At 44.9% G+C, this 26,327-nt stretch overlaps 1 protein-coding gene across 9 annotated transcripts in view; it reads left to right on the top strand.

Moving 5' to 3' along the window:
• BICD1 (BICD cargo adaptor 1) overlaps window positions 1-26,327 on the top strand; it is a gene marked incomplete at both ends in the record, with an annotated part of 137,927 nt that overhangs the window by 97,284 nt on the left and 14,316 nt on the right. For 4 of the 9 annotated variants that reach the window (XM_084256267.1, XM_084256271.1, XM_084256269.1 and 1 more), the window contains 3 exons: window positions 8,857-9,951; window positions 13,852-14,003; window positions 16,802-17,009. In XM_084256267.1, the coding sequence (XP_084112393.1) occupies window positions 8,857-9,951; window positions 13,852-14,003; window positions 16,802-17,009 (1,455 nt within the window). Of the gene's footprint in view, window positions 1-8,856; window positions 9,952-13,851; window positions 14,004-16,801; window positions 17,120-18,008; window positions 18,203-26,327 lie in introns of those variants that run through there. The other 5 variants (XM_084256265.1, XM_084256273.1, XM_084256270.1 and 2 more) reach the window with 5 other exon arrangements.

Below are 26,327 nucleotides of genomic sequence, written 5' to 3'. Positions count from 1 at the left end.
CCGGAGGGGTCTCCTGAGGCACCGGGCACAGATGGGGGTGACTCGGCCACAAGTGTCCCGAGCTTTCTCTGACCAAAGAACTCACACACTTTTCTGTTCAAATACAGTAACAGAACAAACTCTTCCATACAGGCAACTTACAGAATATAGGTTTCCTTTCACAGCAGTACTTTAAGCCTTCAAAGGTATGACAGTCTTTCTGTATACAAAGTAGCCAGAACACCCTATGACTTAAAACACAGCACAGGTGCGAGCCTGAAACCAGGGCTTCCTGCTCCTGCACGAGCTCAGGATGCCCCATGCCTCTCTCACACCTGATGTTGGGCAAAGTCTGACCTTGAACCTCAGCTCATCAGCAAATGCCTTTCTAGCTTGAAGTCTCGCCTTTCGCCAACCCTTAACCCAGTTGCTAATGTTGCCTCAAGAAGGGGTGCCTCAGGCCCCCACCACCTGGGGCTTCCCCATGTGATATGTTGGCCTCTGCAGGGATCTGCTTGCCCAGGAAGCTGGCTCAGCTCGGTGGGAGACCAAGGTGCAGGTGGACGGGATTTTGTGGACCATGCAGGTGGTGAATGTGGACAGGTTCCCTGAGGGGCTGTGCAGGTAGTGCAGGTGGGTGAGTTCTCAGAAGGAAGAACTCGGCACTTGCTGGTGGTGCTGACACTCCCAGCTCCATGCACCTATGCCTTACGAGGACTCTGCATAGCTGGTGTTAACATTTTAACAGTTACTGTTGGAGGATTAGCTCTAGGTCAGCAACTCAGGAGGAAAATGGGGCCACTGCTTGGGAATTCAGGAAGGTCAGGGTGAAGCCTCGGGGCAAGAAAGTCGGAAAGGGGATGTTACTCAGCCATGTGTTAGAGAAGACACCCTCCACCCCCGGGCCTGCAGGAGTTCCGTGCGCCTCCCTGTCTTCCATTGGGTCTTACTATGGTTGGTGTGGGGGCCGGGGCCAGGCCACAGGTCCCAGAGCTCGCGCCAGGTTCCATTGTGGGAAGCAGGCTGAATACTGGGTGGCCAGCCTCTAAATTTGTCTTCGGCAAAGTAGCTGTCTTCTGACAATGATATCAAAGAGCCTATCAACCTTTTCTCAGAATGTATTTCATTCAAATGGTAGATTACAGCATTACATTTCTGCTTAATTAGATTACAGCATTATGTTTCTGCTTTATCATTTCTCAGTTTTTCCTTAGCCAGGTTTCCCTTTGGCTTTTATTTATGTAAATAAGCACATTGTAAAACCCTTACAGGACATTTCCTAGAAATGACTGCAATTGGCTTTGATTTGGAGAGGCTTGAAAGTACTATAAGTCTCCTGCAAACAGGACTTGGGACCTTAGTGGCAGTAAAGTGCAGTAAGTGACTGCCATTCTTGGGCTGGGTGTTTTGAAATTCAGCATTCAGCCCTTAGGAAGTGGATATGCTGCATGTCTTGTGCATGTGGGCATAGCCCCGGGGGGCTTCATGGTCCCAAGGGTGACCTGAGGGTGCTGGTGTTTCTGCAGGGAAACATGTGAGTCTTCACCTTTAAGGGAAGGAGACCAGGAGGGCTCCCCCCCAACCCCCCCACCCTCCCCCTCACCTTCCCACCTCCACTCTCCCTCACCCCCAAACCCCCCCTCACCTCCCCTCCCGGGAGCCAGGGTCTTCTGCTCAGGGAGCTCAGGGCAACTGAACACCACTGCCTGGCAGGGTTTGCACTCTGGGCCTGGGAAGCACAGTCATGGCTGGGCTGTTGGGCAGCTCCCATTTTCAGAGGCCTCCACTTCTAACCTCAGAGAACTTCAGAGTGACCTTTTTTTTTTTTTTCAGTTAACTGTTGCTTAGCGTTTCTTTTGGGTGCAAGACTCTGCATCTGAGACAGAGCCTTTTGTGTTCAGATCTAATACCTGTGCTCAGCCCAGTTGGACAGTCAGTGCTGAGGGCTGGGGCTGGGCGCCTGATGCCAGGAGTCTGGGCTGTAAAGCTTTTCCTCCCAGAGTGAAGACAGCCTTTGACATAGGACATGGAGGCCAACGTCTAATCTAATAAGGCTCCACCTGTGTACATGAAGTGTGTTTCCCCATCCAGGGGTGTTTACTTAACCTGGTTCCAGAAAAAAAGAGGGGGGACATGTGTCTTTGTTTCTGCCTAGGTTTCAAGAACGTTGGGTAAGTGGCTTTGCTTCTTTGAGGCTCATTCATAAAGGGAATAATTTAGGGGACCAGTGAATTAGCCCCATGTCTAGTTGATGGAATTTGCCATGTCGTTACTGGAAAAAAGACAGGTCTCTTCCACAAGCTACCACATAGCTTTTTCCTAGGAAATAGTAACGCAGATACAAATCCAATGGCAGTTTAGCTGGTGTGTCCCTGATGGGGAGCTGATAACTAAATGGGGAGGCCTTGTAGCCCTGCAGCAAACTGAAGTGAACATGTCATGGAACTCATTTTCTCCCTCAGGTGTGTGGAGTAAATTATAGAAGTGTTTTAAGTTCAGTCACACTTGCTCACTTTCACATAACACAGGCACATGAATAAATACAGCTATATGGAAATACATATAAGGAAACACATTTTACTGATCAAAGAGTTCCTATAAACTTGATAAGAGTCCTTGAGGGTGAATAGCTCCATTAGTGTCACTCTTTGTTCACGAAGAGAAAATTTTGAGATGGTCTTAGATAAATTATTTTGACTATTTGGTGCCCTCAAACTCAGGTATTTCTAATAGATTATAATTACATTTCCCAGTGACAGCCAAGTTACCTTAATTAGTTTCCTTAGAATGAAAATGAATAGATCCTGCCTGGGAAAACTGAGTTACTTAAAGAATTCTCTGTGGCCAGGCTGAAATTTCCACCTCTGATAAATGGTCTCTGTCTCACTCCATGTCACAGTCATGTTGGGCAGCAGGAAACTTCTTTTTTAATGTCACATTGGATATAGAATTTTACATGTAATATAAAAAAGCACAACTGTTTCTATAAAATGGAAACATTGAAACCTTCCTGGTGGCCTAGGGGGTTAGTCTCAGTGCTATCACCTCTATGGCCTGAGTTTGATCCTGGACCAGAGAGCTGACCCACATAGGGCTCAGCAGACTCTCCTGTCTTGCCCGCTGCTCCCCTCAGCAGTGGACTTCAGTAGATCCTCCTGTTCTGCTCCCCACTCTGTCTCTGGTGAACCCTCTCACACCCCACACCCCGTACCTCTGGCCTGGAAACATTAGGAATTACAAATACGAGGCATTAGTTCTGCTTTCTGTCCTCAAAGATGAGGAAGGAATAAAGATTCATATCGTGTTTGATTTACTCTGTTAAAGGGAAATTTAGCTTCCCTGTAACTATCATAAGCTGCCAACTTCCTCAGTGTCCCGTAAAAGTTCAAGGCAAAATATATTACCCCCACTATACAGCTAGGGAAACTGAGGCATAACTAGGTATACCTTTTGTTTAAAGTAGATGTTATCTCTGCTTAACAGAAACTCACAGCATATCCATGGGGTGAAATTATTTAAAACAAGATCGGCCAGTTCCTGGTTTGTTTTACCTAAAGTGGCAAAAACCATCTCCTTATTGGTTAAACTGTTACAGACTTCACAAAGACTGCCTTTCTAGGCAAGTACTTACACTTCTCAGAAGCCTGACTTTTTCTGTTCTATATCAGTAAACATAAAAAAAGTTTATCTATAGTCACAGCAAGGGGTCTATGAATTTTTTTTTTGGAAGAGTTTTATGAAGCTATAACTCATATGCCATACAGCCCGCCCATTTAAAGAGAGTAATCCAGGGCCTCCCCTGGTGGCGCAGTGGTTGAGCGCTGGGCTCTGAAGCTGCCCACAGCCTTTGCAGCGACAGTTTGATCCCCGGCCACTGGCAAGGGTCCTACATGGCACGGCAGACCTCTCCTGTCATGCCCACTGCTCCCCTCAGCAGTGTATTTCGTCAGTCTGCCTATTCTGTTCCCTGCTCTGGCTCTGGTGAATTCTCTCACCCTCCCGCACTTCTGACTGTACCCAGTGCTTGTATAAATAAATAAATAAATAAATCCTTAAAAATAAAATAGAGTAATCCATGGCTTTTGTATATTTACAGTCTTGTGCAAATATCAACACTGTCAATTTCAGAACATCTTCACTCCCCAAAAAACAAGCCCCACATCCATTAATATTCACTCCCAAAGCCCACTGTCCCCAGGCAACTGATAAATTTACGTGTTCTGGACCTGTCATGTCCCTGGAATCATGTGATATGTAGCCTTTGTTTGGCTTCTTTCATTTAACATGCTGTTTCTAGGCTCATCCCCGATGAGCACATAAGACTTTGTTTCTTTTTCATGGCTACCTAATATTCCAGTATACAGGCATGCCACATTTTGTTTATCCATTCATCAGTTGATGGACATTTGAGTTGCTTCCCCTTTTGAGCTGTTTTGATGAATGCTGCCATGAAAATTCATGCATGTTTACTTGTGAGCACACATGCTTTAATTCTCTTGGGTCTGTAACTCAGAGTGGAGTTGCTGGATCATGTGGAAACTATCTTTCCCTTCTGAGGGACTGCCAAGCTGTTTTTCACAGCAGCCTCACCATTTTACATTTCCCCAGCTGTGTAAAGAATTCTGATTTCTCCACATCCCCACCAGCACTGTGGTCGTAGCCTTGTTGTCTGGCTGGAATGTCCAGTGCCGCTTTGAATGACAGTGGCAGGAGCAGTCACCCTAGTCTTGTCTTGGTCTTAAGAGGAAGCCATTCTGCCTTTCCCCAGGAAGCCGTTACCTGTGGGTGTTTCATAGATGGGCTCCATTGGGTTCAGAAAGTTCCTTCTCTTTTTAGATTGTTGACTACTTTCTTCATGAAGGGGTTTTGGATTTTGTCAGATGCCTTTTCTGCATCTATTGGGGTGATCAGGTGGTTTTTGTCCTGCAGTCTATTAATACAATGTATTACATTGTTTGGGTTTGGGATCTTAAAGCAACTCATATGCTGGGACAAATTCTACTTGGCCATGCTGTCTAATCTTTTTTGAGTATTCTGGATTCAGTTTGCTAGCATTTTGTGAAGAATTTTTGTGTTTATAGTCATAAGAGATATTCAGTATTTGCAACTCGTGTGTCTTGTGCTCTTTGGTTCTGGTATTAGAGGAATACTGGTCTCATAGATTGAGTTGGAAAGGGTCCCTTTTAGTGTTTGTGTGGCTATTTTTGCATTTGTGTGTATGTGTGTGCCTATCTGCAGAGAGAGAGAGAGAGGCAGTGTGGTGGGGAAGGGAAAGAGAGATTAGGAATTTTTTTTTAAACCATTCTTCAGAATATTCTCCCTTCTCTTTCGAGGGCTGGATCCCTTACCCTTGTGTATCGCTTCACTCTCTTGCTTGTCCTCCATAGTTCTCTTTGGTCGAGGCACAGCTATGCAGTCCCAGAGCTGCTTCGCTCCAGGTGGTGAAGAATAATGATTCTCACTTCTGCTTGTTGACCGGTAGCTCCAGGGACCACTCCAGCCACTCAAGTGTCAAGTTGAAGACCAGAATCGACTTTGTTGAAATGAGTGTCTTCTCAATCAGCTTTGGTTTCTTTCCCTGTAGAAATCCTAATGTGATTGTACAAATTTTGATGATCTTTTGTTTCTTCACAAAAGAATTCATCCTCAATACATGTAAGGGTGTTTATTGGAAAAGTAAACATTTGGTGAAATCTAAACAAATTCCTATGGGACATAACAGCAGCAATGATCAGACAGACTACTTGCTTGCACTGGGCTAAGCGGCTTTCACATTGTGCAAATGTGAAAGTTTTCTGCTCAACCAACCAACCCTGTCATGAAAAATAAAATCCTATTTCTAGATGAAAGATAAAGATTGTAGGATGAGAAATAAGGCAACTATTCTTAGCCACTGCTGAAGATAATAATTAACTCAGCAATTCTCTCTTGGATAAATTCTTTACAAATGGAGATTAAAATAGTCACCTTAAGATGTATAGTGATTTTCATCTTTGAGTGCTTTGTATTTAACTCAAAGCACAGTGTATCATAAATAGTATAACCACAAATGCAGCTTAAGGTATGCTAAGCCTCAGTAGCACAGTGAAAATATAATACTAGGGTTTTACTGAAGTATCCATGATTACAAGGACACTGTTCCATTTGATGCCTTCTGGGGGCGCTATCATGAAGAGCAGCATGGATGTGTCCTTTTAGGCCTAGCAAACGTTTATGTTATATCTCAACTGGCTGAGTGCAGGTTGGAAACTCACTCATCCTAATAGTCTTGCCTCTAAAATGAGCTTGGTTCTGGTTCAATTTTAATTTATCCAAAGCTTTTCCTGTGACAGGACTTTTTGGAGATAGGACTTTTTGGAAATAGCATTATATATTGTAATTATGGATACTAATCAAATGATGTTCAGCCTACTCAGAGCAAATTCACTGAATTTTTAAGAGGAAGTAGAAAAAAAAACAACCCCAAACTCCTGAAATAATCCATTTTCACTAAGACTGTGTATAATATATGAGAGCATATAGGCAAGTCTCCATCTCCTTTATCACAATTTCAGATGACTTGGCTTTTCATCGAATGCCATATTACATAATTACCTGGGTTTTTCACTTAAATGCTCTCCCTTTATTCTGGATGAGTCCATTCATCTCCAGCTATGGAGATATGCTCTGTTCTACCAAATGAAACACAGCTAAGAGCATTTGTATTTGGATTTCTCCTAACTGCCATGAAAGAGTTTCTTGTGTTCATACAGATACAAATTTGTGCAGATATGTACTTGCTATGTAGAACCATTTGGGTCATGGACCTGGAGCATAGCTAAGCAGACATTAACAACAGCATGGATGCCATTATTTCCCTTAATGGTCAACTGGCAAGAAGGCGTCATTCTGCTCGTTTGTTGATTATTATGCCTTGCCCAGTGTCACAAAGCCAAGTACTTGTGGGTGCCAAGATTTGGTGCTGTGGCCTGCTTGTCTGTTTCCACTCACAGTACTAATTCTTTTGGTACATTTGGTCTCTGCAGCCATTTATGAAAATTGTGATGTGTGTCCTTGTCTCAGAGATGGGCAAGTATGGTCATAAAATTAAGGCTAGAACTTAAAGATCTCTAAATAAGTTAAAATAACAAAAGTACACATGAAGCCCTAGTATACATGATCATATTATGCAGAGAACCCTTGGTTTGCTTGGTCATGCCAGACCAGGAAAAGGCTATGTGAGCTGGAACCATGCAAAACAAGCTTAGCAATTAATGGAGAAAATTACAATTGTTCTGCCATCTTTCAATTTTTTTGTGAGAACACTGAAAGTCCTCTTCCTGTTGGTTATTAATATATTAAGAAATGGAAAAACAGCAATTCCACTGTACTTATTGCACTGTAATGTAAAAATTAGGAACATAGTTAAAATTTTATGTTTTTGTAAAAGAGTATCAAGAATAGTTTGATCTTGCCTCTTCTCATTTGTAACTTACGTGTTTTAATTAATCCAGGAAAGTCTGGTTGTTTGACTTGGTCCCTTCCTTTAGGTGTAAAGATACTCAACATAAGTTTTTTTATCTTTAAAGCAGGTCTCATGATGGTTTATTTAAAAAGAAGAAGAAAGAGACACACATATGCAGTGACATGAACAGCCTATTGCCTTGTCTGGAATGCTTTAAACATTATTGTTTATTGAAAATGTTTGCATTACATACATGTAAAAACTCTCCATTTATAATCATGATTACCCATGTGGAGGAGGGGAAATGGTTATTTAAATTCTTGATTACAGTTTCTTATATACCTGTGTTTAATGAGAAGTTCTTTCATGAGAGACCTGAATATTTTTCAGTACAACATAATACTTACCACCTATATTATAACAAAACTGTCATGTTAGTCAAATGTATTGCTGGTTTTTAAAATTCCTGTTTTGGACTCAAGGAATTGAAGTGATTTGAAATTGTCCTCTTATCCCTAAAACTCTCTATGCTCTTACTGTTGTATTACTAGCTGTCACATTGGATGCATGTCTAATAATATTTGCTACTTTTAAGGGGATGGTTAAGGTTCTTAGCATTATTTAGCAGTTAAAGTCTTAGGTTTTAAACCTGACTTCAAGTTGAACTTTTCTGAGAAGGAAAGGATGATTTGTAGGTAATTTGTGACAGTCCCTTAACTGTGTGAACTAAGGAGCAGAGCTGACTCACTGGCTTTTGGGCTCTCAAATAAAGACAATGCTAAGTAGCATGCTTATCTTGAAATTAAGATAAGCTAGTTTTATACAAGGTGTTAAAAGATAAAAATAAACTTGAGTGCCTTCCTTGTTAATATCATAAGAGACTGACAAGAAAATACCAGTCATCAAAAACCAACCTTTCTGCCAATAAAGCTGTATGGTAAATATTTCATTACAGAATTTTATGTTAGACCTTTCATGGCCAAAATATTTTCTTACAAAATTCTTCCTCCTGAGGATTCACTAATCAGCATCTTATACTTTTGAGCTCCAAGGTTAAAGCAAGACTGTTTTCTACTGAATTTTTCAATATTGGCAAGCCTTTTCTTTTATGTGAAATAAATTTATTGTGAATTGATTTTTAAAAAGTAAGATTGTTTGAATAACATTCAAGTTTCATGAGCCCATGTGTATAATGCATGAGAATCTGGATGGGTAAATATGCATAGCTTAATTCTCTTAAAATAATGTACTTTTTAGATCGATTGACTTACCAGAACTGCTCAAGTAAGAAAACACTCCAATTCAATTTAAAATAACAGGAACACTGGCTCTGTTGCCATTTCTTTAAATGTATATGCTCCCAACTATGAATGGGTTGCACTCACTACTGCCTTTGCATTGGAATCATTCAGAGCTTTCTTTGGCCTTTGCAGGTAGAGCGAGAAAAGGCTATTCTCCTGGCTAACCTCCAGGAGTCGCAGACACAGCTGGAGCACACCAAGGGGGCGCTGACAGAGCAGCATGAACGGGTGCACCTGCTCACGGAACATGTCAACGCCATGAGGAGCCTGCAGAGCAGCAGGGAGCTCAAAGCAGAGCTGGATGGGGAGAAGGGCCGGGACTCTGGGGAGGAGGCCCACGACTATGAGGTGGACATCAATGGCTTAGAGATCCTGGAGTGCAAATACCGGGTGGCAGTGACGGAGGTGATTGACTTAAAAGCTGAGATTAAGGCCTTAAAAGAGAAATACAATAAGTCAGTAGAAAACTACACAGAAGAGAAGACCAAGTATGAGAGTAAGATCCAGATGTATGATGAGCAGGTGACAAGCCTGGAGAAGACCACCAAGGAGAGTGGTGAGAAGATGGCCCACATGGAGAAGGAGTTGCAAAAGATGGCCAACATCGCCAACGAAAATCACAATACACTCAACACCGCCCAGGATGAGTTGGTTACATTTAGTGAGGAGCTTGCTCAGCTTTACCACCATGTATGTTTGTGTAACAATGAAACTCCCAACAGGGTCATGCTGGACTACTATAGGCAGAGCAGAGTCACCCGCAGTGGCAGCCTGAAAGGGCCCGATGACCCAAGGGGACTGTTGTCTCCCCGGTTAGCTAGACGGGGTGTGTCATCCCCCGTAGAAACAAGGACCTCATCTGAACCTGTGTCAAAAGAAAACACAGAGGCCAGCAAAGAGCCAAGTCCAACCAAGACCCCCACCATTTCTCCTGTTATTACTGCCCCACCATCATCTCCAGTATTGGACACGAGTGACATCCGCAAAGAGCCAATGAATATCTACAATCTCAATGCCATAATTCGGGACCAAATCAAGCATCTGCAAAAAGCTGTGGACAGATCCTTACAACTGTCTCGTCAAAGGGCAGCTGCACGGGAACTGGCCCCCATGATCGACAAGGACAAGGAAGCCTTAATGGAGGAGATCCTCAAGCTCAAGTCCCTGCTGAGCACCAAACGGGAGCAGATAGCCACGCTGAGGGCGGTGTTGAAAGCCAACAAACAGGTGATCTCATTCCCCCAGCAACCCCTGCTAGCTGATGCTTCCTGAACTAGTTTATTCCTAGATGCATGGAGGATAAAAGTTCACTTCACAATGCTGGTCAGTGGAGGAATAGACCATGTCCCAATGCCATATAAGAATGGAGACATTTTGGTTTTAAGTGAATGGATGATGTAGTGAGTAGCTATGTCCCACTCGGTGGAGGCAAAGGTGAGGAAGTTAGAGCAGGAATAAAGGAGGAGATCTGGGCCGGTGCAAACAAGGCACTTTGCTGGAGCCAACAGTTGTTGCATGTGGAAAGAGAAGATAGAGGGATGGAAACAGGCTGGCATGACAGCTAACCCCGGGGAGATGTTGCAGGAAAGACACCCTGGCAGGCAGAGAGGAACCATATAGAAAAGATAGGAGAGGGAGAGAAATAGCTACACCAGCTCTGCCAGTGACCACCTATCTGAAATTTAGGTACCATTGGGATGTTAGTTCACCTGGGTCAAAGCTGAGGTAGCAGAGATGCTTCCCTGACCACACAGCTTGTCTTTTTGGAGTAATTTGGGACACTAGGACCTGACTGCATGGACCTGCTCCTAGATCTCCTTGATCCTGATTTTATCGTCCACCTGGAGCTTTACTTGGGTGGGAGTGCTCTGGAAGAGAGGCAGAGAAATATTTTAACTTCTCTTGAGTTTTTCTGGAAAGTGAGCCTTGAGAGATGCATTTGAGAAGGGAGCTGAATAAAGGCTACTGATATAGAGCAGTACCCAAATACCTCCCTGGGAATGCCAGTGTAGGAGCTTGAGTGCAGTTTCTGCTCAGAGTTCTTTCTCCTTTCACCTTTTTCTGGGGGAAACCCCCCATAACAAGGTCATCTACTATGTTGTTTTCTAGCATCTTTATCTTCAGCTTCCATAAATCCACTGATCTATTGGTTTGTCCAGAAAGTCATAACACATTTTTTCTATGTTTTCTATGTAACAATGCATCATGACTTTTTTGACAACCCAATAATTTGGAGGACCACAGATAGTGATAATATTTATGCTATAATCATGCTTGATAGAAACCTAAAGGCAAAATGGGACCTTATTTTGCACCATTCACCTCAGGGAAATAGAAAAGACTAGGGTGAATGAAAAATTTTGTAGAGATCTGACTCCAATTTGAGGCCAGAACTAATTATCACTCATTATCATACACCATCATAAACTTGGACAATCTGAAGACCCCAGGCTCTAGAGTGTCTGTAAATGACCCTCAGCACAGCCGATGAGCTGTACATTCCTTGCTTAAGGACACGTGTCCAGAACAATCTTGATCAAGACATCCAAATCAGTCCTTGGACTTCTTCCGGAAAGACTGACAGTCTGGATTCCTGGAGCTCTGAAAGTGTCAAGACACATGGTTGAGACGTAGGCATAGATTCATACCCCAAGAGAGGTGACAAGTGATTGGTCTCCGGAAGGAGTTCCACTCACTCTGACTTTTACAGGACAGGATGAGTCAGCCCCTTGAAAGTGGCGAAAACAATGTCAGAGAAATTCAGGACCGAGCAGAGCCTTGCTGGATTGCTTTATTGTCACAGTGGGTTGTGGTGCCGTTTGCTTTATATTCTAGTCACAGTCCTGGTGACTTGACGAAGCACTGCATTTATTTGACATTTCTCTAGCACTGCATTCATTTTGCATCTCAATGATGATGACAGGCTTTGCAACTTGCTTATGTGCCTAAATAGCTTCGAGTATGTACCGATGACATTCATTATGTTTAAAGATGGTAGGATGTTAATTAAGACTAAGGTGAAAATTCCATGGCATAGAAGAAAGGGAAAGCCTTCCTTTTTAAAAATAGACATTCTCCATTCTCTATTCTCCCTGCATCTTTTAATATAATCTAGGAGGTTCTTTTGTAGGCATAGTTATCTCCTGATGAAGTAAGCAAGTGTTTATGAAGTGTCATCTGTATACTAAACTTCATTAGATGCTAAAGATTCATAAAAGAGTAATACATGTCCCCTGCCTTCCAGAAGAGGGCTCACAGAGCCGGGGGGTGTCAGAATGGAAACAGATGATCCCAGTTCATGTCACACATGCTGTCATCAAGCTAGGGAACACTGAAGGCAGCCAAATGGCTAATGTTTTCTAGAAACATTAGAAGACGCTACACAGAAGAAATTGTATGTGTTAGTCCTTAAAGAGTTGTTTTCCAGAAGAGGACGTTATCCTTCCAGCCTGAAAGAACAGTGAGTAGCAGGGCACAGAGGGGGATGATACATTCCAGGGATGGCTGTGAAGGTCTCTGACTACAAAGATATTTGTATTTGGAAAGTCAGCTTTAGGGGGGTGTGGAGGATGTGGACGGCAGAGGCCCGAAGACCTGCTAAGGTCATAGATGCTTAGAATGACTAACTTCTGAAAAAGCTGTGTGTAGTGTGTGGACAAACAAACCTGCCAACAAAGCTGCACCCTCAGAGACATTTTTCATGCATAGTCAATGACCTTGTGCTTCTGTTCCAGGTCTTTTGCCAATCCTCCTGCTCCCCTCAGACAACTGAGCATGCGTCTCTGTGTAACAAACACATCACATGTTCACAACTGGAAGTTCACTCTCTCTTCTAAACGAATATGTGTCTAAACTTTTAACAAACAACTGCCATCCCTTCTCCCCCCTCTCCAGGTCACTTCCTGCATTCTGGATAATTTTTTGCATCTCTCATTTTCCTGAAGACCCCTCTGAGTCACAGCACCATGCACACATCAAAGTATTTTATAGGATGGCTTTTCATTTTAACCTGGATTTGAATTCAGTCAAAACTAGGACTTTGGGATCAAGAAAATAACTAACGTGTCCTACCCCACCCCAGCATTGTCCTGATGGAAAGGGGATGTCATCTTTCTAGACGCTCGCACTTTGCGTGAGAAAGTTGAAGCTGTCCTTTTCTGGCACAGAAAGAAATGTCAAAAAGCAATATTTCTTCCGAGAAACCCCACTCGTACTAAATCTTGTTTTTCATCCATAATGCACTGTTTCGTTAGTGTCACATATTTTCACTTGCTCTGAAAGGTGCAGTTGACAGTTTGCAAAAATGCCATTCCCATCTGGCTTCCAGGTACGTTCCAGGAGCTATGGTCCCAGCAGGCAGCCCCCAGAGTACATCGACCTCATGCCTTGATGCTGCCTTTATTTTTTTGCTCCCTACTATGTGTGCTGTGTATCTTACTATGTGTTAGACTAGTTTTCAATTTGAAACACCATTCATTCCAAAAACTCTTAGGCATGTGAACATTCCAAAGTCACAGAAATACTTTAATTCATTTCATAGTTTGTCATGTCTGCTTTCTTAGATGGTGAAGAATTAAGTTTCGCTATAATTCATTGTTTTGAGGAAGCATATACAAAGACCCAGGCAGAGACTGGCTGTGGATTCACTGGCCATTAGACACAGGGGTGTAGGGTCTGCTACGAGAGCAATGGTCTGTCCACTGCAGGCCCAGAGAGCCCAGGGCACACAGGGTATTTGAACTTTATCATATTTCAGTGGAAACTGCTGCTTCGCTCACTTCTTGCTCACATTCTCCTTGGATCAGGCTGCCTCTTGGCTCCCTTCCATCTGAAAGTCCCACTCACTGCCCTGCATTAAATATTCACTGACCTGCTCTCATTCCCTGAGCTCCTGCTCCCGACTGGGGTCTCAGCTGTTCTGGGGTAATTTCACCCTGATGGAGACTCACAGCACAGTTAGATGCTAAAGAAGAGCCGGCCGGTGCCCAGAGTGCAGATGTGCGCCATCTGCAGCCAGACCAGCCTCTGCTTTGCCCGTGCAGCTGGAGGGTGCAGGTGGAGCTAGCCAGGCGGACTTGGGTGGGGTCTCCGGGATGACATTTAAGCACGGTGGTTTCTCTGTCCTAGACGGCAGAGGTAGCACTGGCAAATCTCAAGAACAAATATGAAAATGAAAAGGCCATGGTGACAGAAACGATGACGAAGCTGAGGAACGAACTGAAGGCTTTGAAAGAAGACGCCGCGACCTTCTCGTCCCTGAGAGCCATGTTCGCAACTAGGTAAGGCTGCCCCCTTACCTGTCCCCCACCTGTCCCCACCCCTTTCTCCCTCTCTTCCCCTCCCACCCTCCCTGTCTCCCACCCCTTCCCCATTCTCCCCCTCCCCCTCCCCCCTCCCCCATACTCCCCAACCCTACCCCTTCCCCAACCCAACCCCAATTCTTCTGTGGCGCACTGTGTCTTCTGAGACCTGCGCTTGCTAGCTGAGCCTGCAGGAGTACGTGGGAGAGACTACAGGATGCTCTAGACAAGCCTGAAGCCTTTGCGTGGTTTTCCAGAGCCCCCTGCTGGACACGCTGGGTGCCCACACTCTCCCACAGAGAGCTCCTTCTGAGTTAGCATAATAGATGTTTTGTTCTAGAGTTTCTGTGCTCGAAAGAATGAGACAAATGGCCTGCAGTAAGGAAAAACAACCCACTTCCTAACATAGCTAAGGGCAATCCCACTGACATTTATTTCTGTGACTAAAATGCATAAAAATGCTTGTTATCTGCCTGGTGGGGGAAAGGTGCCTATACAATGAAGATGAATATTCACCGTAGCAGCTAATTACTTAGACTTTAATGCACTGTGACTTAAACTGTAATTTCTATAATGCAGTCACATGGCACCCAAATTCACAAATTTCACATTGCCCAGCTAATTAATGAACTAATTTGTTGTTATAGCCTCCCATTATGAAGCACTGCTGTATCTTGTTTTTAAAGCTGTTAAAAATGTATTGATTCCAGGTCTCCAAATCCTGACATTTCCAATAGAGTTTTGCAATCCGTTGATTTATTCTCACAATTATATGCCCAAAACATCCCCAACCCAGAACAGTTGTCTGTCTTGTGTGACACACACTTGAAGGAAAGTTCATGAAGCGTTACTACAGCTTTATTTGCACATCCAGTAAATATTTCCTTGGAGCTGGTGCTATAAATGTGGGAAACCAGCCCTGGGTGCTTGAGGAGCCCTGCATCTGTCCAGCTGTCTTTGTGTGTCAGAAGAGAAAAAGCGCAAGTTCATGCTAAGTGGCTGAGCCCCTGGACATGGGGATGAGACACCCTGGGGTGCAGAGAGCTTGGGGAGTAGAATTTGCATACCTCAGCCTGGCTAGGGGGCCAGGTGAGAGGGGAATGGCACCTTCCCCCTTCTTTGAGGAAGGAAAGCAGTCAGGTGTAGGGGAGAAAAACTTCCCTTACTCCCCTTCTGGGTTCTTTGGCTGGTCTAATAGTTACATTGATAAAAGACAGATTAACAAGAGAGGAGATTTTAATTTCATTCATACCGGGGTCCTAGAAATAGATCAACCAACAGAATGACCAATGTGTACATGTTAATACCTTTTTGACAAGGAAATAAATGGGTAAGGAACTGACAAGATACCTGGGCTTGGGTGCTCATCTCTGAGACAGTCGTGGGGTCTGAGTTCCGTCTCTCCATCTGCCCTCTGGTCCAGGCAGGGTATCTTTCATGGGGGTGATTCATCTCCTGTTTGCAAGGACACAGGATGGTCAAAGTAACTTTAATGCAGAACTGAGGCTACCAGAGGGGAAGGGGAGAGGCCCCAAGGGACTGTGGTGGAGTAATTTGGGGGTCTTCATTGTGGGTGTGATATGAGGACACGAATCTGAACAGATAGATCACATATGGTATTATAAGTCAATATAAGAGCGGCAGCGTCCTGTGGGGGGTTGGCTCCGAAGTCCATCACGGGACGTCATGTAGAATCAGAATCGAACAGGTGCTGCAGAGGCTGTGGACAGCTTCTCAGCGCTGCGCTCAACTCACTGCACCACCGAGGAGGCCCTCCATAGATTGTTTTAAAAGATATTGTTATCTGACCAGTTGAAAGAAATCCAGGTCCTGAAATCCATATTGCATTTTAGTAAGCCCTGAATTTTCTGTTTTCTCTTGACATCCTCCTGGGTTTCTTGACCTTCAAGGTTATAGAAAACAGGGGTGCTTCTGGATCTAGGCTTCCTTACCATCTATGGTCTTCCTTTACATTCCTGCAAGATTTGTGCTCATTTCAGCTCCTACAGTCCATCTGCAATGAGGCTATAAAGTCAGTAATTGTCAGCTGGTGTGTGAAGTGTATTTGGCATTATTATCGTAGTCGCTAAGTACTCTGAGTAATCGTGTGAGTGAGTGATTATTCCTTCCAAATATGAATGTGCTCAGGTCAGGCTGTTGCTGGGAAAGCAGATGCCTGAGCTCGGCCTCCTGCAGCTGCTGCAGCCCAAGCAGGGCTTCCTGCAGCCTCCTTTCTGTAGCAACCCCTGGGGTCTTGCTTTGCCCCAACTCCCTACTGCTTTCTTGTCTGCTGGCGACACCATTGACCATGCTCAGCTTCCTCCTCCAGGCAAACCCACCTCAGGGGAGGCAGTGGCAGCTGTGACCCAACTGAAATGAAACCCATAAATATAAAGAAGGGGCTGTTTTCTTTATAAAGATTGTTATTGTTTTGCCCCCTCCAGGCAGACTGGAAGGGATGTCAGTCTTACTTTGTATACAAGAATACACTGTTACACAGTAGAAAAAGCTATGGTAACATGACAGCCATGAACCTTACTGGGGACATTCTGCTGTTCCCCCAAAATAATGGAGCAGCTTCCCCTACCCTGCCCCCCTCACTCCATCCCAGGTGTTTAATGTCACTTACTAAGAGTGTCCCCAGTGACCGCCATTCCGCTCCAGGAAGACAGGGTTCTGAACACCTAAATCCCCACTCACTAGTCACTGGTCAGCTCCAGCTCCATTTTCCGCTTCACCAGCGTCTGCTCATGACCACCTTTCCGTTATGGTTCCAGATGCGACGAGTATGTCACACAGCTGGATGAGATGCAGAGACAGTTAGCTGCGGCAGAGGATGAGAAGAAGACTCTAAACTCTTTGTTGCGCATGGCGATCCAGCAAAAGCTCGCCCTGACCCAGCGGCTGGAGGACTTAGAGTTTGACCACGAGCAGTCCCGGCGCACCAAAGGCAAACTGGGAAAGAGCAAGATCGGCAGCCCTAAAGTAAGTGGGGAGGCGTCCATCACCGTGCCTACCGTAGCCGCGTGCCTCCTGCATAGCCAGGGCCCACAGACACCCAGCATGCGGGTCGGCAGTGGCGCTCAGAGGAAAAGGTACGCCCGCAGTGATCTCCGCGGCCGGGGCAGGGGCCGGCTGGCCGCGTCCTGCAAAGATGAATGTGTTCTCGTGGAGGATGGGGGAGAAAGCGGGAGCGGGTGGGCGCAGGGCTGTGACGGGGATGGTTTTACCTTCTGATCCCTGCGCTTATCAGTTCCTTTCTGTCCCCTGCACGCCAACTCTGCCCCATCACAATGCCATTTTCAAGTGTTGGTCAGCGTCTCGGCTGCTCCTCATGTGTGTAATATAACATGCCTGTCACCACCGCCAGCCTGCAAGACAGATCCTAAGAATGAATCTGTTTTATGGGGGGAGCTTTTTAAAAGCCCTTGTAGCTCTGCTAATGGTGCTGCTCCACACCTTCCCAATATGGGGCAGGATACTACACGTTCTCTTAGGGGAACTGTCATCCCTGTTACCAAAACAACGGCTTCTGTAGCCTTCGGTCACGTGGGGTGGAGCCAATGTCGTCTTTTTTTCTCAGAAACAGGGTTTGTGCCTTTTCAGTTGGTATGTGGCTACTGCTCAAAGACACCACCTCTGAGTTTTTTAATAACTTGGTTTGTAGTCTGTTTCCCGAGTCCTGGGTGTAGCATTATTTGCTTGTATTTTCGGTTAATGGTAGCATTTTTATTCTTAGGAGCCCTCAGTAAAGAACCAAGTAATATAAATATTTTACATTTGCCATTCTTTCTTCTGGTGGAGGATAGAGTCCCCAAGTAGGGCTGTGTCCTAGTGTGGAAACGAAACTGCCAAAAGCTTGATTGACATGTTAAAAAAAATGCAATGCCAGTATAAATAATGTTGTCACTGGTGAGGCTTTGAAAGGTAATTAAAGTAAAACTTTTTTGTTTCCTATATGTATTTTCTTGGATCTCCTGCAAGACAATTTTCACCTTCCCTTTGTGATCAGAGCCGTCCCAGGACGCCAGGGGCTTCCTACCTACAGAATTTATTAAGCGTTGCCCCTGGTCCCACCTCCACAGAGTCATTTCTTCTGAAGGGCCCCCCTTCCATGAGTGAATTCATCCAGGGGCACCGGCTCAGCAAGGAAAAAAGGTTAACCGTGGCTCCACCAGGTAAACATTTTTTCCTTGGGTGCATGTGATGCAAATGATAAGTTAAGTAGACAGCTCCCCCTCCTCTCACCCCTACACCTCCCCCGCAAACTTCCACAATCCCCTCATGAAGCACAGAGGACTCCCCCCTCCACTTCCTACCTCCCTGTTCTCAGCCAGGGGGCATCCCTCAAGCAGCCAGGATGGAGGGGGAGCTGGTGGGAACGGGCAGATGAAGGGAAGCCAGACACAGGTGCGATCAGGACACTCTCCAGGGGCCTGTTTGCAGCTTGGCAGCTCACAGCAGCTTATCCTGGTCAAAGCTCATCATTCTGTTCTGATCACGTGTAATGTAATTTCTGTAAAGAGAGCCATCTTCATAAAAAGCCTCTTGGGCTGATTTCCTTTTGTAGCGACTCAGAACATCCCCTCAGTCATCACACAGGAAGTGGCAGTAATGTCCTCTCAGATCCTCCCCAGGAGCACTCGGGTCCGAGTCCATCGTGCTCATGGCGTGCACACCCCGCTGGCCGCTGCTGACCCATGTGCGCACCATTGAGTCCAGCTTCCCTGCTCTTCTTTCTTCTTTTTCTTCTCTTTTCCAATTTTGCTTGTGAAGAGGCCTCCATTGGAAATGTAACTTGGGCAAATAAGGGGCATCCTTTCTGACAAATCCCTGCATGCTAAGTAGCAATCAGAGGTGGCACACGGGAAGCCCATGAAACAGCTCAGCCCAAGGGAAGCTATTATTTGGCTACCACAAGGAGCAAAAAAAAAATTAAGATTAATTAAAAATTAGTTGTTGACTGCTAGAAGTTCAGATATTTCACATGAACATTGAGATTTCTGGCCTCCCTGGAGTGGCTTAGAGTATCTGGCAGCCCTAGGGAGCTGTGTTCACACCTGTCAGCAGCTGCTGGAGCTGTGGGAATAGATGTTGCTGTTAATTGGGGTGAGCTTTGAGTTTGCCACAGTCCCCCTCACTCCCTAGTGAGAGTTGTGCTCATTTCTCCCAGCCTCTGGCCTCTGCTGCAGCATTTGAATTTGCCACCTTGGCCAAAAATTTTGTTTTTTTAATTCACTTCAATTTATCTTCTACCTACTTTCCTTCAATTTTACCTTAATTCCTTTTTGGAAACCTCAGCCTTTGGCTCTCTAATACTTTCCTTATCCGATTAGTGGATCAGCCTACTGATTGGGATCAAAAGATGTGATATGGAAATTTATGTGCATATTCAACACCCTACAAATGTTTGGGGAAATAGGTAGCAATAAGGAGTTGGAGGAGCATAATAGCCAAAATGGGGCCTCCTTGGTGGCCTAGGGGTTCAGTCTCAGCGCTATCACCACAACAGCCCGAGTTCAATCCCCAGTCAGGGAGCTGACCCATCTAGGACACAGCAGACCTCTCCTGTGTTACCCAGTGCTCCCCGCAGCAGTAGATTTCAGTAAATCCACCTGTTCTGCGCCCTACTCTGTCTCTTGTGAATCCTCTCACATCTGCTCCTCTGGCCTTCACCCCAGTTCTTCAGTGCAAATATAAATGAAATCTTTTTAAAAAATAGCCAAATTGTACATAAAAAAAGCCAACACCTCTGCTAGATGTTTCTACTCTCGTCACTCAGTTGCTCTTGTTTGGACTCTTTTAAAGCTGCCCCAAAGGATCTTTGAGTCCCCAGAGGATAATGCCCTTAAGCATACAAACCCTTTATGCCAACCGGATTTACAGCATCTAGAACAGAAATGGTGTAATGAATAAAAAAACCCAACTATTTAATAAGGTGACATATCACTGTGATTGGAAGTCAATAATAAACAGAAACCACCACTGTCTTCATGTTGGCTGTCACCGTGGCTCCTTATTTCCATGGATACACCGTCATCACATTGTGGAAACCATTCGCATTGCTTCACAGACCTTCCCATGTCACCCCTGTTGTCATTTTCATTGTTAAAGGTGGCTGCAGCCTAAGTTTTGTTTCAGGTGTTGTCCTCGCACCAAGCTCGGCTTCCCAACTGCTGACACCGATTTCCATCGTTTGCAATGTTCTAGGATGCTACCAGGACACCCTTGCGCCGTCAGCATCTCATGTAGTCACCTCCTTCCCAGGAGTGAGATTCCTGGGTTAAAAGTGTGAACGAACATCTTTATGGCTTTTGATCCCTTTTGATGTTGCTGTCTAAAAGGGTGTGTCAGTGTACAAGAGCCCCATTTTCACACGCTAAGGATCTTTCTACAGCTTTGTACTCACTGTGTCTTGCAACTCTGAGGCTAGTAGTATTATGTTCTTTTCAATTCTTCCACTTTAAATAATGGAAGTGCCATTGGCCTTAGAAATGGTCACTGTACTCAAGATTACAGATGTAAACAGTGAACCTAGATTCACCACTAGGCTAGAGGTTCACTTTAATGATGACTTATTATATTGATGGCTTCATCATTAAAAAATGGTTATATTTTTTAACCATTTGAGGTTAAAATAATAAGAGGAGGGTAAGCAAAACTGTCATTGCAGCCTGAGGGATTTTCAATTTTATGTCATGGAATTGCCTAGATTAGCCCTTCATAAATTCTTCAGTCCATCTGACAACATTTTCTAGAATGTTCTGGTTAAATGAGGTACTATAGAAGCCACTACCCACCCCTGTCAGACAGACTGTGGCTTGTAGAAATGCTTGTACCACTGACTATAGATCATTTTTTGTAGGGCTGAACTAAATTGGATACGTTATATTAAATGTTACCTGTGATGGTTTTATTTAAACTGCCATATATATCCTGTCCCAGGTTTGATGCAAAAAATACCTTAAACCCACAGGAAGTAGATTTTATGAGCATTTTTTTAATCCATGAGTTTTGTACAAGTTATTGATTAATTTAATGTTTACTGACTGATAATATTGTTTCATCAGTTTAAAAAGGTAATTAATTCATTGTTAATTTTTCCATGTTTTATGATAAACATTTTTAATATATATTTTTAGGTGATTTAGGTAATTTTTTAAAATAAGGAAACATTGGTTCACATCCTTGTTTGTGTAGAAGTACAGGGGGTCTTTCTCTGGGGGTGTCACCACACCCCACCCACCTCCAAGGCAACATAGGTTTTGATTGTTTTTCTGATAATCACTGTAGTGATTAAATCACTAAAAATGAGGTTTCTTTCATTGAGTTTGGATCCTTTGGTTCAGGAGTTGAGAGAAAAATAAATCTCGTTAAAAATTTTGAAACATAGAACAGAAACTATCTTTTACTGTATGTAAGAGGTATTTTCAAATACATTTCATTTTTATAAGACAGTCAAGAAAACCCCATCTTCTTCAAGGCACAACTTTTCCATTTCTGCAGAACCAACCATCACTGTACTGATGGACTTAAGGCTAGACCCACCTTGTGGAGGAAAATTCTGGCACATGCCCTTGGACTTTAGCTCATTCCCTGCCCCCCAGGCCCTGAAGGTCCAGTTTCTAATCAAGACCTCTTGCATCCTGTCCCAGCTCCCACTGCAGCTGCCCCCGCTGCGTTGACCAGGGACGGGGTTGTGCATCTTCAAGGGTCTTGTCACAGCGGTGATACTTTATCTGGAAACCTTAACTGCACTGACCTATATAACAATAATAAAACATGACCATTATGACCAGTAATTAAAATCGACCTACCAGAATATGTAAGAGGCATATGCAATTCATAGTATGAAATATTATTTCTACACGAAGACCTGCCTGGGTTTTTTGTATGAGACAAATGAGAAAATTTCGAATTGGCAAGAGCCAGTTGGCGCGCTCTTCTGGAAGTAATGGTCCGAACCCTTTGCTGGCCGCACTGAGCTGGCCTCCCCTCTGTGGGTGCCTCCCACCCTCCCTAATCACCTTTCCTGGCCCCCCTTTCCTTTCACTGCCGCCCTTACTTGTCATGACATCGGGACATTTTCTGTGACAGTTTAGATTTTACTCATTTATAGAGCCGCCCACAGAAACCTGTTAACCCGGGGCATGTCATCTCCCACCAGATGCCTTGTCAGCTGTGGACTGTCCCATTTCCTGATCGCACACCTTGCGTATGTGGCCAGTCTTTTTCTTTTTCTATTAGTCCGGATGCATTTTACATGAAAATATATAATACCCGCAAGTTTCTTTCCATTTCTTTCAGGATGTCCCCAAGTAGCAATTCATTTTGGCTGGAGCTCTGAGTGTAGGATGATCTTGAGTTGGAAAGTGTCGAGATAACAGTGCTGCCAGGAGTGGCATGGGATCCTGTCCACCCACCCCTGTAAGGACAGACACCTGACTGAAAACTGAAAAGCACAAGAATTGATCGATTGCCCCGATAGCCGTATATTTGCTTTGTTTAGATAAATACCAACATCCTCCCATTTAGTGGACAGTTTTGATTTGCATCCAGATATCGTATTTCATACACAAATACCTTGGGGTTTTAGGGTCTTTTGCCTCTTGCCAAGGGGCTCAGTGTCAGGTGTGCATGCCTTGAGCTCGTGCACAGAAATGCATGGCATCATGAGGTTTCCTGTCCCATGTCTCCCAGGCAGGACAAAGCAGCCTCTTCCCTGCACACAGCTCTCAGTTTGGCCTCATTTGCATTCCTCTGTGAGTCCAGCTGTTCCTCTGGGATAGGAGCCCTCCTTCCTTGGTCTTTCCGTCCCCAGGAACCTGCCCTGAACCTGTCTGCAGTGGCCCAACTTGCTGCGTAATTGGTGCCAGTCACAGCATCTTAAACCAAGTGGACATGTGGGGGCGGCATGACTTACTCACATAGGCTCCTGGTGTGGGGGATCATCAAGGGCGTGTTTCAGGTTTGGCTTAAAGTTGGTGATGGGTGACGTCCTCATGGCAGTTGCCTTTGGGGTTTTTTCAAGTCACTCATCCACTTCTTTTCTTATTTATCCCAGGCAGGGTATATGTCATCTTGAAGCTTTTTTTTTTTTTTTGGTGGTGCTGGTGGTGGTGGATTTAATATACACCAACCCCAAATCAAGGCAGTTACAAGAAAACATGCGTTTTTGAAGGGACGGTTAATGAACCCCTGTAGAACAGAGGAAAAGTTTGCATGAGAGATAGACTGTCCTTCTTTTTAACTTTCTCTTATTCCTTTCTAATTTTAAGTATATTTTTTAACAGATAATGGTGTGTCAAAATTCAAAAAAGTATAAAACATTATTCAAATAGAAAGCGGGCCCTGCCAGAAACACCCTGTGCACATAAAAGCAAGTGGACATAAATACGTACGGTATAATCACTAATGTCTTATATGTATATTAACAATAACATGGGCACAACCAGGCTGTTTTTTTTCCTACTTAATTGTGTTTATTTTTTCATATCACTATTCATCTTTTTGTTCATTTTTAACCAGAAGTAATGGAGCAAATGGAACATAAGCTTGAACCCGTTAAGAAAGCTTGAAATGTCCCCATATAAGTACTAGAAATATTTCTTGCCAAACAAGCTGCAGGATGCCTCACCCTCTAGACCAAAGCTACCTGGTAGAAACAACATGACAGATGTCATCTTAAATAACCTGGTAGCCACAGAAGAACCAGTAAAAAGAAACAGGGGCGTTTAATTTTAACAATATAGTTTACCTTGAGCACTATAAAGCCTTAATACATCATCACTATATGCAATCCATGGAAACAATATTAATGAGCTGTTTTGTGTTCCAGGCTTCTTCTTGTCTTTACAATTTGGGGTGCACTATGCACTTACAGCAAGTCTCAGTTTGAGCCAGACCCTGCACAGGCCCCACCCCATGCCTGGTGAGGAGCTGCTGTCCTGGCCAGCACAGTGCTGGACCATCCTACTCACCCCTGGTTTTCACTAGGCGTAATTTCTGTGCAGAAATCTAAATTTTAATAGCTAACATGAACTTTTAAAAGCAGGTTTAAGAAGGTTTAACGTATCTTTAGGTTTTCTTTTTAAATGGAATTTTGGGTCGGAGGTTGGTTCCAAATGGGCTCTGCTTCATCTGTCTCTGGTTGTAGCAAGGCTTCTTTACATAGGCTCACACCAGGTGTTTTTAGGCCCTACACATCTGTCCTACTTGTTACTAGGTCTCCTGGACAGTGCAGGAATGTCACTCCTGTTTCTTGAATATTCTGAAAATAATAAAGAACAACTGAATGACTTTTAATTGGTGTAGTCGAGCTTCTAAAATGTCCATATTATTTATTTGAAGCAAGGAGTGCCTTGAGAAGGTTTAAAACACATCCTTCCTAGTGACACCACATAGAATGTAGAACACTTCAGCAAAGTGGGCTCTACTGCTTCCGTTTTTTCCAGAATGAGAGGAAATATAAAGGTAATATTGAGTGGACCGTGCTGTGGCCCAGGAAGCCAGGTGGTGACCAACGCAGCACAAGGTTCCACCCTGAGACCCTAGGCCTTTTGGGATTTTCATTTAATTTTACTTGTTTTCTAACCCCTCAATTGTCATGTCTGTGGGTCAGAAGTTGCCTTTCCCGCAAGGATTCTGTACCTACATCCTTCTGCTTATCAGTGAGGTCACATTCAAGAGTGGGAGCTTGATCAGGTCAAGGTTTCCACCTCTGCTGACTCTCTTAGTATCATGATGTAGTTTTTAAAGTTATTTAAATCCTTATTAAATTTTATTAAATCCATGGAAATTGAAATTTCCTTATAAAAATTCTCAAGGGAAAAGTGCAGTCTTTTTCTAAGTGAAAGAAAATGTATCAGTTTAGTGCCCAAACTCGCCTTCTGGTCAAGTGATTGTATCCACTGGCCCACCTGCCACTGCAGGTGGGGGCCCCAACAGTGGCTGAGTTCCCAGGGTGTCATCCCTGCTGCCCTGACCCACCCTAAGATGCTTTCTGGGTCCCTGGAAAAATACTACCAGGCAGAGAGAATCGCCAAGTGGCAGGCCCCTCTTGGCTGGGTGCCTGGGGAGCACTTGCTGTTGACTCACTGCAGGGACTGGCCCTTGCCCCCAGAGGACACACTGGTCCACATGGTCACTGTGCCCCTCGTCTGTGTGTGTGCTCCCCACCCTCAAGTCAAAAGACAGCCTTCATCCCCTGACTGTGATAGGCTCTTCCTCCAGCGCCTGCCCATGCTCTCTGACTGCACCCTTCTGCCCTCGTCTGGGCTGGCCTGCGACTGCCAGGGTGTACACGTCACACACACCACACACACAATACACCACACACACCACATACACACACACCATACACAATACACCACACACACACACCCCATACCCCCCCACACAGTGTACACACCACATACCCCCACATACACATCACACACACACACACACACACATGCAGACAAGAGCATGAGCATGACCTCTCCTGAGATAGCCCAGGGGGGAGGGCAGCAGCACTGTCCAGGCCATTCAGTGCAGCCTGCTTGGCTGGTCTGTCTGTCCTGCCCTCACTGCAACCACCTGACAACTTATACTATAAAACCCTTTGATGAGGATGTTCCTTCCAAGTGTTGTTTTCAAAAGGGCTGTTTCTGGCTACCACAAATACTAAGAAAACGTCACAATGGGCCTGCCTGGCCTTGGTGCTCTACAGGCCTGGACGGTGGCTGGGCTCCTGGATGTCTGGCTGGCCAGGAGAGTGGACAGGCAGGAGACACTGACCATCAACAGAGGCCACCCTCCATGCCTGCAGCTCATGCCACCTGCCTCCCTAATGAGACTTGTAGGCAAATCCATTGAAATGTCTCCACTTGGTTGAGTCTAGTCCTTACCCAGGAAGAGGGAACTCCTGATTCAGTGCACAGAACAGACTCTGCAGCCCATTCACAGCGGCCTTGTGTCAGAGCCGAGCAGATTGCAGGCCAGCAGGCATGTTCCAGGCCCATGCAGAGCCCTCACAAAGATCGCCTCCTCAAAACTGCTGGGACCTGGGGCCGGTGAGCATGGCAGTGTTGCTGCCCTCGATGTGGGGGGCGCCGACATGCTCAGAAGCGCCTCTCTGGAGCCATTGACCTGGCAGCCAACCAGCCCTTTCCAGGGTGCCGAGAAACACGGGGGAAGCCTGGACTCCAGGCTCCTGGGGCTGGGTCCGCTGAGTACCAGGCAGGGGGCGGGCTGGTGGGACACCCCGGGGCTGTGTTTCTCACTGACTTCACGGCTTCATAGCTCCCTGACACGGGGGCCACT

The sequence above is a fragment of the Talpa europaea genome (genome assembly GCF_964194135.1).
Source record: "Talpa europaea genome assembly, chromosome: 15".
In the NCBI taxonomy this organism is placed as follows: Eukaryota; Metazoa; Chordata; class Mammalia; order Eulipotyphla; family Talpidae; genus Talpa; species Talpa europaea.
Note: the sequence above shows the minus strand (reverse complement) of the source record. Positions and strands in the feature narration are given on the sequence as shown.